Source organism: Phascolarctos cinereus, unplaced genomic scaffold (genome assembly GCF_003287225.1).
Source record: "Phascolarctos cinereus isolate Bilbo 61053 unplaced genomic scaffold, phaCin_HiC Scaffold_4;HRSCAF=312, whole genome shotgun sequence".
NCBI lineage: Eukaryota > Metazoa > Chordata > Mammalia > Diprotodontia > Phascolarctidae > Phascolarctos > Phascolarctos cinereus.
In genome coordinates, this window is record NW_027555847.1 from 516,701,406 (window position 1) to 516,721,585 (window position 20,180).

The 20,180-nt window shown below is 37.2% G+C and overlaps 1 protein-coding gene across 2 annotated transcripts in view; it reads left to right on the top strand.

Annotated features, from left to right (window-relative positions):
* The window catches only part of NAPG (NSF attachment protein gamma), a 31,649-nt gene extending 21,854 nt beyond the window's left edge, over positions 1 to 9,795 (top strand). For both annotated transcript variants that reach the window (XM_020985552.2, XM_078153520.1), the window contains 4 exons: positions 2,895 to 2,973; positions 4,130 to 4,209; positions 4,951 to 5,080; positions 6,875 to 9,795. In XM_020985552.2, coding sequence (XP_020841211.1) covers positions 2,895 to 2,973; positions 4,130 to 4,209; positions 4,951 to 5,080; positions 6,875 to 7,021 — 436 coding nt within the window. In that variant the 3' untranslated portion in view covers positions 7,022 to 9,795. The remainder of the gene's footprint in view (positions 1 to 2,894; positions 2,974 to 4,129; positions 4,210 to 4,950; positions 5,081 to 6,874) is intronic.
* The last annotated feature ends 10,385 nt before the right edge of the window (positions 9,796 to 20,180 follow it).

The following is a 20,180-nucleotide window of genomic DNA, read 5'->3' on the forward strand; positions in this document are numbered from 1 at the left end:
ATACGTGAGTGCCTGTGTGGAACATATTCCAAAGTTATACCAGAACGTGACTTTTGGTACAAGTTAAGTAGCAGACTCAGAACACATAGTATGTGATGTTGATAATGGAAAGAGAGTAAAGCATAGAATTTTAAATTGCACATATCTTTCATTTATTTGCTCATGTATTTTCTATTAAAGAACTCTCCTTTCAAGGTTTAATCATCTCTTAAAATAATAAATTTATGCATCAGTGTAGCAGATTTAAGTGAACAATTTATTTTATTTATATGACTGTTGTGCTTTTCTTCCTGCTGTGGATATCAATATTCAGAAAATGGTAGTTCAGTGTGTAGATGAATGTTTTATTTAAGGCAACTTCTGGCCCAACTTCCTTCAGTAATTCCTTAAGTGGGGGTCTTCCCTTCTGAATTACTATTTAACCCTTAGGCTCTTAGATCAACACTTCCTGATAGATAAGTCACAACAAACCAGTTGATATTGAAGGTCTGTGTGGTTTGTTTGTTAGCTTACTACCATGTCTATAACTCCTGCTCTGATGTTACTGGGCTGGCCATCAATGCCATTATTCCCCACCCCCTCCACCCCCACTTCCCTCCACCTTTTTCCCTCTTGATCATAAGATTTAGGAAAATAAAAAGTAGTTCTTCCTCACAAAAAATTTTGGAGGCTTATATTGAGATCAAGTGTGATGTTAAGGTAGCAGCCTCTAGGTTTTCTTGAAGATCTTATGGTACTTTTGAAGAACGCTTGCCCTTTATCAGATTTCCTGAAGAAATGAATGAATGAAAAAGCATTTATTACACACTTGCACTGTGCAAAGTGCTAGAGATGCAAATACATAAGGGAGATAGTTGCTGCTCACAAGTAACTTACATTGCAGTAGGAAACAGTGGCATGCCAGAGAACAGTATCTGGGAGCATCATGCCTCCCTAAAACTGACTTACACCATCTTCCTTTTTGAATTTTTGAATAGATTCATCCTTCTTGAAAAGTAGCCCAGGGAGGAGGTGGGGGGTCATCAGTAGCCAGAGGAAACTTGCCCTTATCTCGTTTTGGCACCTTATTATTATATATTTAATAAACATTTTCTAAATGATAACCACTCAACATCCCGACCATCTTCTCATAATCCATCTGTAGCCACGTGCTCACACCCTCTGAGCCCTGGAAGACTTAACCTTTTCAGATTTGAAACTCCCAACTTGGGGCTTTTGTTGCCCTTAATGGAAAGAGCCTCTAATGACTCTAGGCCAGTATCATTGCAGTGATGCAGTATGGCTGTGAATTACTGAATACTACAGTCTCCAAAGAATTAAAATTATGGGTCACCCAAAAAGCAATCTGGATATTTGGTGGTCATGAATAGTTTGTAGTATACTGTCGTCAAAGATTTAGGCATCAGAAGCAGTACAAAAGCTATCAAAGAGATATCCAAGTAGAAAAGGGGATGGGCTAATCATGTAGTAAGAGTAAATGGTGAGACAAATGGACAGCCCATATGCATCATTGGTATCCACGTAATGTAATGTAGAGTAAGGTCCTCAGGTTATTGGAATTTGTGGATTTGTGGGAGGATTTGGTTAAGAGTTGAACAAGATGAGAAGGCATGGATTGGTTGTGATCTCTACTGTTGGAGGTAATATGTACATTGATGAGATCATAGATTCATCAAAGTATGTAGTACCAGTAGTACACTAATACCACCTAACCTAATCCTTTCCTTCTCCCCTCCCTCCCTTTGCTACTGTCCATTCTGTTATGAAACACCTTTCTGCCATGGTATAGCACTGGGTTTGTATCTAGAATAAAGGGACTAGAGGAGGCAGGTGGCAGCAAATGGTATCTATAGTGGTGAAGGGGAAAAGGTAGAGAAAATGAAATCCCTATGACTGATCATTTATTGTACCTTGGCATTATTTGACATTTAAAGGACTTTGTCAAGTTGGTTTTGCATTATTTGGGGACTGTCTGTTATAAATTTCATTTTTGAAAAATTGCTCAATTCAGTGGGTTCCTATGAATTGGCAAAATCTCTAATCCATAAAAATCCTTCTCAGTTCAATGCAACTCACATTTATTTTACATCTTCTCTTTGCAAAGCACTGTTTGGTAGAGTACGAAGAGGAATAAAAAATATAGCTGTCAAGGAACTCTGTTCTACTATGGGGATGAGTTGGCCTCCCAAAAACTGTGAGAAAGAATTAGAAAATGATTCACTTCATAGGAGAGGTCAAATAATAACTAGAAAGATTCAAAGAGAAAAGAATCATTTTTAGCTAGGGCAGTGAGAGAAGGCTGCAGAGAGAAAGAGGTAGAACCTAAGTTGGATATTGAAGGAGGGGAAGGATATCAGTAAGTAAAGATGAGGACAGCAGGAGTAAGCTTTTCCAGGAATGGGGGACAGTTCTTGTAAAGGCATGGCGGTAATGAAGATTGGAGAACAGTAAGTAATAAAGTATAGATTGTATGAAGAAGAGTTTCATGAAATAATGCTGTAATGTCAGGGAGGAGACAGACTGTAGAGGACTGTGAATGCTAGTCTAAGTAGTTTTTTGTTTGGTGAACAGTGAGGAGCCACTAAATGTTTTTGAGAAGGTTAAGGGCACAGTCAGACCTGTACATTGGAAAGATTACTTTGGCAGCAGTATGGTAGATAGATTATATAGGGGAGAGACAAGTAATCTTAAGTGTTCTTAATTACTGCTAGTCCTTTCTAGTGCATTGAGGAAGAATCTGGATACTTGTAAAGATGAATTTTTAGAGCTAATGGAGCCATTCTTCCCCTTGCTCCCTAAACCTGAAACAAAATATATTGCCAAGTTATGTCTCTTCTCCCCTTCACTGATCCTGTAAAGCTAGATGTGGTTTTCTTACTGTTTTCTTCATTTAGATTTGATGAGGCTGCACTTTCCATTCAGAAGGAAAAGAATATCTATAAGGAAATTGAAAATTATCCAACGTGTTATAAGGTATCATTTGCAATTTATTTCATCTCTGTTTTGGCTAATTTCCCGTCTTACTATAGTTCCCTAAAAGAGAGGAAAGTATCTATTAGATATTTGACTGTTAATGTGACTCCATGAAGGATTTGTTATTTGGCTGATGCAGGAAACACCAGGTACAAACGATCCTTCCACCAAGGCAGATTATAGTCTGTTTATAACATGGTAGGTAAATCCTAGGGTGTTGTCTGAGGTACATAGAAGTTAATTGACGTGCCTAGGGTCATACAACTAGTAAGTGTTAGAAGCAGGATTTGGACTTCCACCCTCCTGAGTTTAGCATCCTAGTCACTAAACTTGGCTGCTTCCCTATTTGACTATTATCTGTAACCAAAACAAAACAAACCCTTTAGTAAATGAAAGTATTATTTCAGTAGGTATTATTACTCAAAGTCTCCCAAACTTACATGTATAGGATAGATACTAGATCTGATTTCATTGCTGTAAGAAACTTCTGGGTGGGGAAATTTCCTCTCCCAGTGAGGATCAGCACCTTCTTGACCACTTAGAGTCTTTTTAAAAATTGTATTTTTAATTTATGGAATAAAACAAGCATTTCCATAACATAGTATAATAAAGAAAGATGCACTTATAGTTTTAGAGAGCTGCTAAGAGAGCTGAGAGATTAGATGACCCTTGCCCAGGGGCATACAGAAGCCAGTATGTGTTGCAGTCAGAACTTGAATCTCATTTAGGTTGACCTGTAACATGATTGATTTTTTAGTAACTGTAAAAATTTTCATGTGTATGCTTACATGAGTAAGCTTCCTCTTCCTCTTTCTACTTTCTTATTGTTTCTTTTGCCCAGAGCAGGAGGGTTTAGTGATGGGGTTGTAATAAAAAAAAAAAAAGAAAAGTTAAGGGAAAAAATGTCAGAAATATATACCTAGAGAGCTTAAAAAGAAATAATAAAAATGTAATTAGCTTAGAAATGTCATTTCTCTAGTTCCCTGGAGAAGACACTCTAAGACTTAGTTACAGAGAGTGAGAGTAAGGGGGAGAGGGATAAAGAGAAACTAAAACATTTCAAGTAAAACCTCAGATGTTTTTATCCTACTAGGAAACTGGCCTTTATTACGTTCGTATACATTTGAAAGGTAATCTGTCATCTCTTCTGTTTTAGAAAACAATTGCCCAAGTCTTAGTTCATCTACACAGAAATGACTATGTAGCTGCAGAAAGATGTGTCAGAGAGAGCTATAGGTAAGACATTTTCATTGATTATCTTGACATCTTGGCTTTTTTTTTTCTCTTAATGCATCTTAGGTGGTCAGTCAAAAGCTTCTTTCAAGGTTGCTTTGTAGTGATTTCCCATAGCCAATAGAGGCATGTCATTATTGTTTCAGCTTTTGAGGTAGGGCTTTTGGAACCTGTCGTATTTATTTTTAGTTGTCTTCTCTGTATGATCTCATAGGAGGATAAGACCTAAAATGTCTTTGTTTTGTTGGTTTTTTTTCTCCCCAAAACAAAATTCTCGTGGAAAGCATTTTACATATTGAATTCATGTGTTCACATGTGGTGGGATGGGAGGGATTAGAATAAGATTCATGTTTTTTCATCAGTCATTTTTTAAGTGCCTACTATGTCCAGAGCACTGTACTAGGAGCTAGAGGAGAAAGAGAAAATTGAGACCATCCCTGGGAACATATTACATATGCAGATAAGCAAGAGTATACAATAAATATACTATATTTGTAATTCAGGGGAAGGGAGGAGTGAGAGGGTGAAGGGAAAAAACTAGACCAGCTTCCATACTATTTTATAAAACTTTATCCTCAAAACTGAAAAAACACACCAGCACCTTGCAGTCACGTCCTCTGATTAGAATTGGTTGACAGTAACTGAATTTAAGACTATTGGTGCTCTCAGGAGCTCTTAGGAGGAGAGCAGGTGGCCTGCAAGAGCAAGCCACGTTGTAAGTTGTGGGCGTCGTGTGTCCTTTAGCATACCAGGATTCAATGGAAGTGAAGACTGCACGGCCCTGGAACAGCTTTTAGAAGGGTACGACCAGCAAGACCAAGATCAAGTTTCAGAGGTCTGCAATTCTCCACTTTTTAAGTACATGGACAATGATGTAAGTGGCCATTCCATTTCTTTTTCTTCTTTCCTGCTGAAAGAGAGACCTCTCAGGGAAGAACAAGCAGCTTGTCGTTGTCTTTTCTCCCCAGGCTTCTGGGGCTAAGTTTTCATTTGGCTGCTTTCCAGAGAGACCTTCCCAACCGTCAGACTTCACCATCGAGTCTAGGCCATTTGGGCTGATTCCATTACGACGGCCATGCATATGGTTCCTCCAGAATCTTTGGGCCTGAAAACATTTGCTCTATCTCCCCAAAAGTTCATTGATTCCAGCCACATTTATTAATACCATCCCACTTAATTCACAGATCTCCTACAGCTTACCTCCTATTAATCATTTCCCATAGCACCCAGTTAAGAGCATGACAGATGTCTGCCACCTGCAGAAAAATACACTCCAGGCTCCTATAAAAATTCAAATGCTCCTCTTACTAGCGGGTAACAGGCAGAATGCATTAAATTTCTCTCAGGCTTGCTGCTTAATCTCTTTTAGTCCATGGCGTTTGTGAGCCTGGGCTGATTTGTTGTCATGGTATCAAATCAACTTTGCATATAGTTTTCAAAACTCATTAGTTCTGGAAGAATTCCATTTGACCAGAAGAGTTTACGTTATTCTTGCCTACATTTGATTAGCTTCACCTTTCTGCCTGTCTCTGCCTTTGTCCACTGCCCTCCATGACACAAAGCACAGAGAAGGCAGACGTCTGTCCTAAAAGCACTTCCCCAAAGTCCCAAGAAAATTAAACTGAAAAGGAATAGAAAGGGAAAGGGGAAAGCAGGAGAGCTTGCATTTTCCCCTTAGATATACTTTCCCCTTGCTTCTTTTTGGGCCTAGGCACAAAAGCCAGTGTCACTTATTTTCAGTCGTTGCTCTAATACTTAGTAACTACAAATAATCTAGGAAGCTTTTATTTCCCCTAATTTTGTTGTAAGACAGTGGCTGAATTTTTTAAAAATAAATTGTGTTTAATTTCTCAGGGCTTCCACTATGCATTGCTTCCTGTTTTCTGTAAAATAATGACAGACCTCATAGAAGACGAGTGTGTTTATGCATGTCTTACATACCTCAGAATAAATATGGAATTCCTTTAATATAGTCATTCTTTTTTGGAGGTTCCGTTTGGCAGAAGGTCAAGTCTCACACGACCAAAAGTCTGAGATAACTGTGTTTAAAGAACCCTAGGCCTTTTACTTCCAGGTCCATCAGGAGTATCTACAAGTGCTTTAGTAAATAGATAAAAGTTTGTACTTGCATGGACAGATACAAACATTTCTTGGCTTTGATTCTTAAGTAAGCTAAACACGTTCTGTTTATATTAATTTGCTAAAAACTCTTTTTTCTTAGGTACTATGAGACAAAGTTTATGCCAATATGTCCTAGTTAGCCAAGTTCGTAAGTAATGAAGCTGAAGTTTTTACAAGTCAAATCGACATGCATTTATTAAGTACTTACTGTGTGCCAGTGCCTGTGCTAAGCACTGGGGAGCCAAATGCACACAAAAAGAAAGACAAAAATGAATTAATAAAGTTTTACCATATTACACTTTCATGCTTCTCCCGTGGAAAGATGATTCTGACAAATAGCAGTGTGCAACTCCAGCTATTTAATCTCCATGAAAAGAACGGGCAATGAAACCTTATGTTTCTCACTGTTGTAGTATTCTCTGAAGCCATGACAATTATGAGCTCAGTCTCTAGCTCCATCCTCAGAACAAACTGGTGTTGCTAGGCCTGCATCTCATATCTTTATGTCAGGGTTGTTTACCTTTTCTCATCTATCTCTCATGTACAGTATGCCAAATTGGGCTTAAGTTTGGTGGTCCCAGGAGGAGGAATCAAGAAGAAATCACCAGCAACACCCCAGGCCAAAAGTGAAGGTGCAGAAGCCACAGCTGCTGGTGATGAAGAAGAGGATGAATATGCAGGAGGACTGTGCTAATTATTAACATGCATACTCTCAGGGTAGGGTGTGGGGGGAAAATCTAATGTACTATTTTGTGGATGTCAAGTGTACCCAAATTCTTAATCCTTCTCTGTAGTCCTGAATTGGAACACCAATATAGAAGCTCCATATTTGGCGCTACTGTACCAAAAAATTGCCTTGCCTCCTGTGAGTCATTAGTTTATTCCTTCCTTGGTAAAAGTTTGCCCAGAGCACCAGCTTAAATTTTCTTTTAAGAGAGTTGATAAGAAAAATGATAACAGGCTCCTTTGAGAGCTGGGTTCTAGAGTGAAGATTGTGGATTTAGAATGGCAGGTGGAATGTTTGAATGTCATTTTTCCTTTTATGATTTTTGTATTTCCTCGTAAATACTTTTTATTAACTAGTAATTGGCACTAAAAGTGACTTGTCCTGTTAGAAAGTCAGTACCTGATCTGCTTGTTTTTCTTGTGTGGTATGTGTAAATATGAGGCTGTGTTATATGTGTGGATGTGTGTGTGTGTGTGTGTGTGTGTGTGTGTGTGTGTGTGTGTGCGCGTATATGTATATGTGTTTGCACATATACATATTTTAAAGGAAATCTTATGCTCATGCCATAGGATGCATTAAATGGTTCAGTCCTTTCAGAAAATAAGTTTGGGAGCAGGAGACAATTTTGAACCTTAGGATTGTTTTTAGCCTATTGAAATATGTATTTCAGGTCTCACAAGTCAATTTGCAGAATTTGAAGATAACTAAGTAAATTATCTGGCAAATTTATGAAGCTTTCCCTGGATTTAAACAAGATGAATAGATGCACATTTCAAAGAAAGCATTGACTAAGGTTAATAGGAACCCATGAAAAATCCTTTTGAAACTTTGTCCTCTCAGAAGGGAACTGAGAAAGAAAGAGTCTTCCTCCACCCTCTTTTAAACAAACTACCTCCCTGCCAGAGATGCAGCTTCTGGGCTAGTCAGTGCTGGAGGAAGAACTGGCCGTCAATGAGCACAGTGTCTGCACAGTGGAATTCGAGATGAGGGGGAAGAAGCATGTAGGAGAAAATGATGGGGGTAAAGCACCATGCTTCAAATATTTAAGTGGCTAGTCATTTCTTAAATGGCAGCTATGATGCTTTCCTTTGGGGGTTTACATATGTTCCTTATACACTTTTTGCTTTCTTTCTTGATGGTCAAAAGTTTTAGAATCACCCCTTTTGTGTCATAGTCCTTTCAAGTGATCTGCTTTTTGGAAAAGGGCTTTAGAAACAAGTGACGTGCATTCTGCAGGCAGATGCTAACCACCTGTGCTCTACTGGTTTCCTATTTGTTCCCTAGAGATACATGTACTTAGATACATATATATATTATTTATAATTATATATATGTATATATATATATATGTATATATATATATATATGTGTATATATATATATATACATATATATAATTATAAATAATTTCCTTATTTATGCCTGATCTCTGAAGTAACTGTAATGAGACATTCCAGAAGCCACTTCTGAAAACCAGTCTCATGACTGGTCATGTATGCATTATAGTTTATGCATGGTTCTGCTAGACCTCCCTGGGAACATTATGAGTGGATGAAGGAACATATCTTTAAGACACACACAAGTGATTCTTTAGGAAACCTCAATATCTTTCTAGAGTCCATAATAAATCGTGCGTGTGAGTGTTTGTGTGTCTGTGTCTATGTCTGTATGTCAGTACTGAAATGCTTATTTTAGCTTATTATAAAACACTATTATATTTAACAATGTGTTTATTTTTCAAACCCATTACATCATTCTGCATATATCCTTTTATTTTCAACATCACGGCAAGCATCTCAGAACTTAACTTTGGACTGTCATCTGCATTTGGTAGTTAGTACTGCAAGATAAAAATGTTCACATCTTAAGGATTTGTTGTCTCAGTGCTGCTAATACTACTTTGTTCCATTCACAAGCTTCTGACAGTGTGAAGTCATATGTACACCTTTCTCTGGACAAATTATTACCTGCCCCCAACCAAATATGGCTGTACTCAAGGCCATGTATCAGTCTGTATTGTACCATTCACATACAAATTTTTTTTTAACAGCATTGAACATTTTAATGTTTTTTTTTCCATTGATACAACAAAAAGAAATGAGTTGGGTATCCAATAGTAGGAATATAATCAAGTCTCAGAACATAATCAAGACGTATTTTGGGATTAATTTTTTATGTAGCTGTTCCTTTTTTTCTTCTTAGAATTTTCCTCTCTCCTCTACTTCTTTTCCCCAATCTTCAGAACTAAAGCACACTACCTTTGTTTAGCTATGCGTGAATACTTCTTTGGTAGGGCTATTCTAGTCTAGTAAGTATTGAAAAACATTTGTTTCAAATTGATCATTTTTTTTGCCCTTTGATGCAGTTTGCACCTTTAAAATATTTTATCATAAAAACCAGGTTAAAAGTGGAAACAGTGTGGTGTTGCAATAGGAAAAATATTTTCCAGAGTTCTACTTTCATACAAAAGAAAAAGTCTGCATGGATGTGCTTAAAATTCATTATAATTTTCCATTGTAAGTGAAGTCTGTCCCTGCCATATATTTAATATATTAAATTTGTACATACATAGAATATGGTATTCTTATAGTGTGAAACTTGTGCTTCACTTGTATTTTTCCTAACTTTGTGATGTATAGAGTATTAAGTGTGGTAGTAATGCAGATTATCACCTCTCTGGAAAGAGACTCCGTATGTGACAATTATGAAAATAAAACTTGAAGCTTTAATTTGGCTATTTATTTTCCTCTTGTCAGTTTCATTTGATTAATTTTGTCATTAATAGAATATATTAAATTAAAAATTATTCCTAGTAACTATTCAAGAACCACCGTTTAGTTAACTTTTCCAATTCTATTGTTTGCTTCTTAGTGGTAAATTCAGCACTTTGAGAAGCTGCTTTCAGTGCAGGTTAACAGATTAGCTTTGGACCTATGAGCCAGGCTTCAAAGTAGGGCCCAATGTCCTTTTCATTTTAAAAGGGGGAAAAAAGATGGAAAAGTGTATCTCTATAGGACATTGATTTCCAACCCTAGTTGCAGCCCTAATTAGATTCACTGAACATTTGTATGATGTATCTTGAAGATTTCTCTGTGAAGACTCATGAGGAGGGTGAGCATGTTTGACCAAAGTATTTCTGGGGATAGGTGTAGAGAGTTGTCCTATAAGTGGATTCTTTTATATCTCTATAGTACCTTATATAGAGTAGGCACCTAATAGATATTTGCCTACTCTATGTAAGGTACTATAGAGATACAGAGACAAAATCAAAGCAGATCCTTTACTTGAGTAGCTTAAAGTCCAGCACAAATTGCATTTTCTCTCTGAGTATCAAATTCCTTATCTGTACAAATAGAGACGGTAGCTGCTTTTTCTCTTTGTCAGGATGATTGGTGTCCCAAAAGTCTTAGTGCAGGTTACATTTGGACTGACACTTTTGGGACATGTTGAGGGATTATTACTAAGAAACAGAAGCAGTTAACTATAAATTTTATTTTCCTTTTTTTAAAGTGATTTGCTTACTTGCATGTGCATAATTTAATTCCATTATCTTTTATCTCGTATGATATAAGATTGCCATAATGTAACAAATAAGACATGCATCTCTGAAAGAAATTCTGTGTATTCTATCTGTTAGCTGGGTAGGATGAATAGGAGAATGCAAAGAACAAATTTGGTTGCATTAGGCCAATATTAATAATGGCTTCTTGTGATTAGCTTTATTTGAGGACAGTTAATATTTTTAAAAAATTTGATTTGTTGAACTGACCCTTAAGTAAGTTCCACTCGCAAAAAAATGGACCAAATTAAGTAAAGGAAAAGCAACAAGCTAAAAAAACAGGATAAGAAAGAATTGATAAAAAAAATTAATCAACAACCAAAAAGAGGCTCCACTATATGTTAATACAATGGAATAAAGAAAATGATTTAAAAACTCCAAATGAGAGGAAAATAGTGTAATGACTACTATAAGAGCCCTGGAAATGCATCAACTTCAAGAATATCCAAAATTATTCAGAAGAACAATAAAAAGAACATGAGTCTTGAAGCTTGTCCGAAGTCCTGAATTCAAATTTTGCCTCAGATACTCACTAGCTGTGTGGTCCTAGACAAGTCATTTATTACCTAATCTCCCTTCATTTTCCATATCTGTGAAATGGGGTAATAATAATACCTACCTCATAGAGTTGTTGGGAGGATCAAATGAGGTAATGTGTAATGTGCTTTATAAAACTTTAAGTGTTATATAAATGATAATAATAATATTATTGTCAAGGCTTATGCATCTCGTGTATAATCAAACCTGAAATCTGGTGCAATCTGCAAGATTTCACTAGTGTGAGAAATGCAACATAAAGAGCATTGGGACTAAGCCGTGGAGGGGAGGGTGTTGTCTTTTTGAACCGAAGAGGGAGGAATAAGATATCAAAAAATGAGAAAAATATCCAATGCACATAAGCATATGAAGAGATGTCCCAGGACTTACTTGGACAGCTACGTAGCTATGTTTACTAACAACATTAAGTCAGAAAGTTTCACTGTTTTCAACCCACTGAAACATAATGTATGTTTTCTTGCCAATCACTCTCAATTTTAGACCATTTCCTTTATAAATGCAGGTGAAGGCCGTCATAGACCTCTATGTAACCACATATTTCTGGTATAAAAATATCTGCTAGCAGGCCAACTATTTAAATTTCCGTTGCTTTGATTTACTATAGCTCGCTAAGGACTGAGAACTTTAGTTCATAATAAACTTTTTGAAAGCAAATACTGAGATCTGCAATTTGTTCTAATTTTGCCAGTGGAATTTCCTGGCAACCTACACAGGCTAAAAGGCTAAAGGGGCTTCTGTCTTAGGCTATAAATTGAGAGAAATGGGTGGCCTCATTTTATTTTGTCATGCCTTAATTTTCTTTTTAAAAAAATGGATTGCTAAAAGCTGAGAAAGGGCCTGAACTACCTGCTCTTTTACCTCTTCCTGCTTGTCGCGTTTGTTCCCACATAGTGGTTCAGCCCTACTCTGGCCCTAAACTGGGAACTTACAAGGAGCTTCTGTCTTAGAAGCAGGCTTGCTGCTTCCCCTGTACCTATTCCCTAATTTCTTGGTGGGCTAGGTTTGATCACCATTGTCCAGTTTCTTGGTGGATGAATCGTGTCCCAACCTAGGACTGTGTAGGGCTACCCGCCCATCTCCAGGGTCTTCAACTTCTCTAGTCTGCATTGCCAGATTTTCTGAAAAAAATAAATCCATTGTTCACTCTGCTGCCTGACTATGTGATATTCAATTCAAGAGACATTTATTGAGTGCCTAATAGGTACAAGCTACTGCTAGGTACTGGGAATACAAAGACCCCAGTGAAATAGCCATTTGGCCTCAAGGACCTTACGTTCTATTGGGAGGAACATAACATGTACAAAAATAAGTGGGCATCATACTATGTGGCTAGGTTTCTCTCTGTGCTCTCCAACCCACTTCAGATCTCTCTTCTCTGACTGTGGCCTGCTTACCTGAATTCTACGTCTCACTGTTTCCTCTGTGTGGCTTAACACACTAGACTTAATGTCAGTTTTTGCTCTGTATAAAATTGGTGACAAAAACACATTTATATAGCATTGGAAGGTTTACAAAGCACCTTTCTTACTTCACGTTCCCCATTTTGTATGTGAGCAAATTAAGGCTCTGAGGTCACAGAACTACTACATATCAGAGCTGAGAGTCACATACCCCTCCCAGTATTTATTACTCTCCTACTCCCCATACCCTGTATTAGGCTATGATCCCTTGTTTAACTGCTCTGATGACTTTACTACTTATATCCATTCCATCACCACTCCTGAGACATCCTATCCCTAACGTCTTGTCTTTGGCGGTTAACTAGTTGTAGACAACTGATTCGTTAGATCATGGATCTAGAGCTTAATTTTACAGTTGAGGGAACGAGTCTGGTAAGATTAAGTGACTTGCCCAAGGTTATACGGGTAGTAAGTGTGCAATGTCACGTTTGAACTCAGGTTGTCTGAATCTAGAATTTCCACTTTGCCATTCTGATTCAAATCGTGGAGCCAACGGCTGATTCAACTCCAGTGTGGATTCTATTTCGTTCCTAAGTGCATGACAATTATTACCTACCAGAACAATCTAGATTAAGGTGAGAATTACTTGGAATGTTGAAAATTTAAAATTCAACAGGAGGTAGGGGAGGACTACTTAGCTTCCTGCAATGTAAGTCTTCCTCAGAATGAGCTAATTGGATGTAGAACCCTTTCTTCTCTTTTTCTGGTGGTTTGTTAAGTTTGATGATCACATGACCCCAACAAGTTTTCTTGACCTCATCAAAGTCCATTGGCCTTCAGCACACTGGAGGCTGTGGTTGCAACAACTTGAATGGAATCATTATTTAGGATTTGCTCAACACTCGTCAAACCACAAAGGTCTCACACATTCCTACCCTTATGAAAAAATGCACCTGGTTTTATAGGTTTGCTTTAGCAAGGTATATATTTTTATATGGTCTTCACTGCCTAAATCATTAACATAGAGTTGCCGAATACACTGTGTGCTAGGGGCTAGGCCAAGGCATGTGTGTGAGTGTGTGGATGTATATATAAAGGTGTGTTCTGAAAGATATGTAAGCACATGGAAATTCATTCAGGTACCTGCCTCTTATGGCCAATGGCTCAATTCCATCTAGCTAGGATATTTTCCCATAATTCCTTGGGATCTGAATATTCCAAAGCTCTGAGACAGACTATAAAGTTATTTTATGACCTGTGGCTATGATGGGATTTGGCAGAGATTTCACAGGGGAAAAAGCAATCTAAAACTTAATTGGTCTGAACTTCCATGCTCAGACACAATGTTTATCCATCGAAAGCTTTCCCCCCCTTACTATTTAAAGTCCTGGTTAAATCTGTTAGGGTTACAGTTTTGGGTTGCAGATCTTGTGAGAGTGAAAGGACCAAAGTCACCTTGTCCAATTTTTTTTTACAGATAAAGAAACTGAGGCCCAGAGGGATTAAATGACTTACATAGATAGCAAGTAGCAGAGCCAGGATTTGAACCCAAATCACAGGAGGGCTGGAACCTGCTTTAATTGACTCTTGAGAGCCAATTGTTAAATTTTCAGTGTGAACATTTACAACTTGGAAATCAGCAATCACTGTAATCCAGGGCTTGATTTATTGTTTTTTTGGTTGTCTAGATTTAAGAAAGTGATGGATAAAATGTTCATATTGCTGATTAAACTTAAAAGTGTGTTGTGCACACATTTTTTATATTTGAGAGCTATTTGTTAAAAGTTTACTGACATACCACTGACCCAGATTCTCTGATTTGGAATCAGAGTCTTTCCATCATATTATACTTGCCTCTGAAGTCTCTTCTAGCTGTAGAATTCTGTCACTCTATTGTAACTGGCTTTCTAGCAAGGCTCATACTGGCTGCCTTGTGAAGGGATTTAAGTTATGTTCACATAAATCCTAGGCATTAGCTGGTCTTCTTTGTCCATGCTTGGGTTGGCCACATTAAGATTAATTAGTGTTATAATTAGCAGTAATACAGCTATATTATAATGAATAGGTAAGAGAGAAGAGGTGGGATTTTTGCCATGAGGTTGTCATGAAATAAATTTGCTGAAATTGCATACCTTGTATACTTTGTGTGTGGACCACATTGGGGCTGAAGGACCTCGACAATTATATAATACTAACTTAGCAAGGAAAAAAGGGGCTATTTCTCTAGTAAGTGCCAGATTCCTCTGGAGTCAGCTTCGAGTAGGCTACAAGTTACATCTAGATCTGTTCAAAGTGGCAGATAAAGGGGCAGATGCCTAGATATATGTACTTAGCTCAAGTGCCCAAAACCAAATGAACTCGTTTGAGGAATGATAGCCAATGGAGCATTTTGATTGAGCAGTGGAGTGAGTGTCACGAATGGTAAATGCTGGTGGGATTTTAACTCAGGTCTTTCTGACTTCAGGTCCAGTGCTCTATCCACCTACCTGCCAGTCAACTGATATGTGAATTGTCTGTGCCACTAAAGTCTACTCACCCCTTACCTCTTACCATTGGTGCCTCAAGACCTAGGATTGTTGATACCTGAGATTCCCAAAATGTCCTAGAGACTTGACTTAGCCTCCCTGTGAGCTATAATTCCCAGAGATTACTCCCTCATACCAGATGCCAAATCTAATAGTAAACCTCAACCTAAAAGTCCTCCCATGTTCTGCCTCCATTAATGCCACTATCAATCTGGAACTCAATGGAATTACATTCTTTCCTGAGTCACTCCATTATTTCCCAAAAGCCAGAGCCTTAACTTTTACCCCCAAGGCTCTCAATCACTTTTCCAAACTTTGCCTCTAGAAGTGCTGGGCCAGTATGTCCTGAAGGAAGAGGTCCCACAACTGTCATTGGGACTATGTTGATGGGCGGTACCATTGGAGATTTTTCTGCTACATAGTATTATTAGAACTATTCTGAAATACCCAGAAAGGACCTCTCTAAGGGAGTCATATGGCATAGTGTTAAGGGTACTGAATTTGGATTCAGAGACTTGTACTTTGAATCAGACACTAGCCATCAATATAATCTTTAGCAAGTAACTTCCAGCTCCAGTTTTTTTATCTGTAAAATGATGAGACTGGATTAGATGTCTTCTAACTCTATAATCCTATTATTCCATTCACATAAATACTCCTTTAACTGTCACAATCTCTCCTCCTCCATGCCTCGGTAACTAGTCTTTGTGTAGTATGTTGGCCAAAGAATTCCATCCCTTCTAATGTGGGTCCCCTCCTCACTTATTTAGGCTGGTACTTTAATAACCAACACAGAATTTATCACTAACACTGTACTTAGAGTCTTTCCAACTTGGCCAAAATAAGTTACCAGCATCTATGTCTATTGCCAAAACCTTTGAGAACTTTAGGTCAGCCTGGACTCTGTAGCCTCTAAGATTCCTTCTAGCTATAAATTAGACTACCACAATAAGACACTAGGGATAGTTGTAGTTCTTTAGAATGTTAGCAGAGGATTAGTGCAATAGTTCTGCTATATTATGGGTTAATTGAGTTATTTGGGCTAGTCTGGGAAGCCATCACCCTTTATAACTAACATAGGTGTTCCATTCACTCTGGAATTCCCACTCTGTTCCATGTAGGGGTAATGTATAGCTTCAGAACTGCCCCCTACCCCACCCCAACCAGAACCTATTTGTCTATTTTGCTAACAGACAAAGCTGAAACCATAAATTACAAAATGATTAATTGAGACAGAATAGTAAAAAATAAAAATGAAAAGAAGAGTCAAGCAACATAATCCACTCAGCTTCTCAAATAAGTATAATTGCCCATAGATATATGTTAGTAGGGAAGCACTTAAGAACACTTCCCTAAGCAAATCCTCAGAATACTAATGTTATTTCCCTTTCCCATATACATTTTCTTATTATTTTGTCTAATTCTAGAAATTATCTCTTTAGTAACTTGATTGGCATAGCACTAAATCTGTAACTGAGTATCAAAAGTTGTACTATTTTGGGGTTGCCCAACCATGAATATTGAAAAAAAAAATTCCTTTTAGTGAGGTCTTTAATTTCCATTAAATATGCTTTATAGTTTTATTTATATGAGTTCTGTGTGTGTCTTTTAACTCTCAAGAAGTTAATGAATTTAAAAAATTAAAAATGTAATTTCTCTTCTTACGTCTTTCCTTGTGTTAGTAATATACAGAAAGGCTGATAATTTGTGTGGGCTTATATACTGTTATTTTATTGAATCATTGTCATTTAATTTTTTGTTTATTCTCTAGTGTTGTCTAAGCAACCCCCATCTTTTTTTAAACTAATGTTTATTCCTTTCATTTCTTTTTATCATATTTCTATAGGTAGCAATTCTATCACTAAATCAATCATAGTAAAATTGTAGGTTATGAAGACAATGGGTATCCTTGATTCACTCGGAAAAGCTTCCAGTATTTCTTTTTTTCAAGCGCTGTTAGCTCTTTAAATAGGTGTTTTGATGATATTAAGGAAAGGGTCTTCAATTCTTATGCTTTCTAGTGTTTTCAACTTAAATTAGCAATGTATTTCATCTAAAGCTTTTCTTATCTTTTGATATCATTATGAAATAATATGATTTTGTCATTAATGAGTTTGTGCAAATACTTTTGCTTTGAATTAATCTTGTATTCCTTACAGAAACCTAACCTAGTGATATTAAACATTTTTGATGTACTACTGTAGCTTTATTGCCAAAAACTTTTGAAAAAACATCTTTGCACCAATCTTCATTGATGATGGTCTATGATTTTTTGTGTCTACTTTCTCTCTCCTTGATTTGGTTATCAGGACCACAGTTGTCTCATAAAAAGAGTTTGGTAAAGGTATCTTTTTCTTTATTTTGATAAACAGCTTATATATCATAGGAATTAATAGTACTTTAAATATTTGATAGGATTCTCTTGTAAATCTATTTGAACCATTTCTTTTCTTTGGCAGTTCATGAATAACTCACTTAATTTCTCTTTCTGAGATTAGGCTCTTTAGGCTCTCAATTTTCTGTTCAATTCCATTTATGTTTTTAGGGTTTTTCTTTGTATTTTCACAAAGATCACAGATTATTGAGTGTGAGTGTGTGTGTGTGTGTGTGTGTGTGTTTTGCATATACTTTGCTATGAAGTATTTGTAATTAAAAAAAGGTCTCCATGCATTATGAAATTTCACTTCTTATTTCAAGTATGTATTTTTTGGTTCTCTCCTGGCAAGGTAGGCATATGAAGAAAGTAATGTGCATTACAAAGTTAATGGCAGGATTTTGGTTGCTCCCTGAACTATAGAAGGCATAGCTACAGAAATGCAGAAAGCTGAATTATTGGTGGTAAGGTTGTAGCAAATAATGAGTAGCCCTTAACCCCAATCTCATGAGAGATGGACAGCAGGACCTATCTTTCATCTGGTCACCATGTGGACACAAATATATGGTGGCTTGGTTTCTTTTGTCTTTTTGTATTTATTCTTTTCTGTTCTTAGGTAAATGAGTATCTGATAAAAGAACAAACTGGGTTACAACCTTTTGAGCTTCAAAAAATCTGAAGGGCTAGCAGAGGTCCCCCTAGCAATTTGAGTTAGTAGTAAAGGCCAATGGAATTGGTAGCAGTAGTAGCTGAAACCACTGAGGACCCAGCCCAGCAGCAGAATTGACCCAATAGCTGAGACACTGCATCATGCAAATATCTAGACCAGCTGATCAAGAAAGCGACTCACCCATGGGGTATGTCACACCCAGGAATAAACTTGGTTAAGACTCTTGGAAGAATAAGTGACTTTCAGGGCCAGAATGTGGCCCTTTAACCCTATATATTTGCCTTAATACCTTTGTGCTTCAAGTTTGAGATTACTCTCTCCAGAGACTGAGTATGCACAGAAGGGAGAGTATGCCTCAAACTGGGAGATTAAAACAAAACAAAACAAAACTTCTGTTCTTGCTATATCTTCTCATTAAACACTCTTTTGTGAAAATGAATTGATATTAACTGGTTAATTCATATTGGGAGATGGATGCTAAGTTGGGGTTTATGAATGTACCAGAAACTTCTAGCCTGTCATGATACCCTTAGAATTTCAAAAGGAAGAGTAGTCATTGACCTGTGGGGACCCAAATATATTAGCATGAGTTGGGAGACTGAGCACAGAACAGATGCCATATGTAGTTCAGAACAAGGGAGATAAGAGACTCATTTTATTTTGCCCTTGTCAGAATATATCTAGAATAATTTATGCCATTGTTGGCCTCACATTTTAACACATATTGGCAAACTTGTGCAAATAAAGAGCAAATAGGATGTTGAGAGAATGGGTTATTTGTTCAGTATGGTTTCCCTGATAGGACAGCCAGGTGGCACAGTGAGTAGAATCCTTGGTATGAAATCAGGAAGACTCATTTTCCTGAGTTCAAATATGACCTCAGACACTTATTTTTTAAAAGTTCCTGTTAGTGAGGCCTTTTTTCCATTAAAGATGTTTCATAGTTTTATTTATATAAATTCTGGGTGTATCTTTTAACTCTCAAGAAGTTAATGAATAAAAAAATTGAAAATGTAATTTCTCTTCTTTCCTCTTTCCTTGTGTTAGTAATATACAGAAAGGCTGATAATTTGTGTAAACTTATTTTATACTGTTAATTTATTTAGCTGTGTGACCCTGGGCAAGTCACTTGACCCTGTTTGCCTCAGTTTCTAATCTAGAAAATGAGCTGGAGAAGGAAATGACAAATTGTTCTAGTATCTGCCACTAAAATCCCAAATGGGGTCACAAAGACTCAGACATGACTGAAATGATTGAACAACGAAATGGTTCCCCTGAAGAAGAGAAAATTATGGAGGCTGGGAGGGTGATGAGGAGGGACAAGTATGATAGCTATTTTCATGTATGTGAAAGACTCTAATGTGGAAAAGGATTGGATTTCTTCTGATTGGCTCCCAAAGGTTAGTGCTAGGAGCCATAGATGGAAGCTGCAGAGAGGTGTATTTAAGTACCACACAAGTAGAAATATTCCTAACAATTGGAACCATCCCAAAGTAGTACAGACTGCCTTTGGAGGTAGTGAATTTCCCCTCACTGGAGATCTTCAAGCAAAGCCTGAATCAGACCACTTGTTGAGTCTTTTATGGAGAGAATATTTTCTTCCAATATTCATTCATTAGATGGCCCTGAAGTTCTTTTCACTTTTCTAATTTTGTTATTTGTTCTCAATCTTAGAAGACAGAATTAAGAGTAAATGATGGAAGCCACAAAAAGGCAGCTTTCAATTTCAAGGAAAACTTACCTAACAAAAAGCAAAATCAGCAGACTCAAATGATAGAAGTGTCCAATTACTTGAGGTCTTCAAGTGGGATTCTTTTCGTAAGTGGGGGTAGGATTAGTGGCCTTTGACACCACTGATGACTTTGACCGCTGTGTTTATCTGAGATTCACAGAAAATGTTTCTTTTCTTTTTTTCTTTTCACCACTAGATGGTGCTGAGAATGAGTTGATCACTCACAGCTCTGGTATTGTCTCAACCAAGGCATTTCGTTATCCTTAATATCCTTGGAAGGGTCTTGCTCTGTGGGAGTGAATTACTGT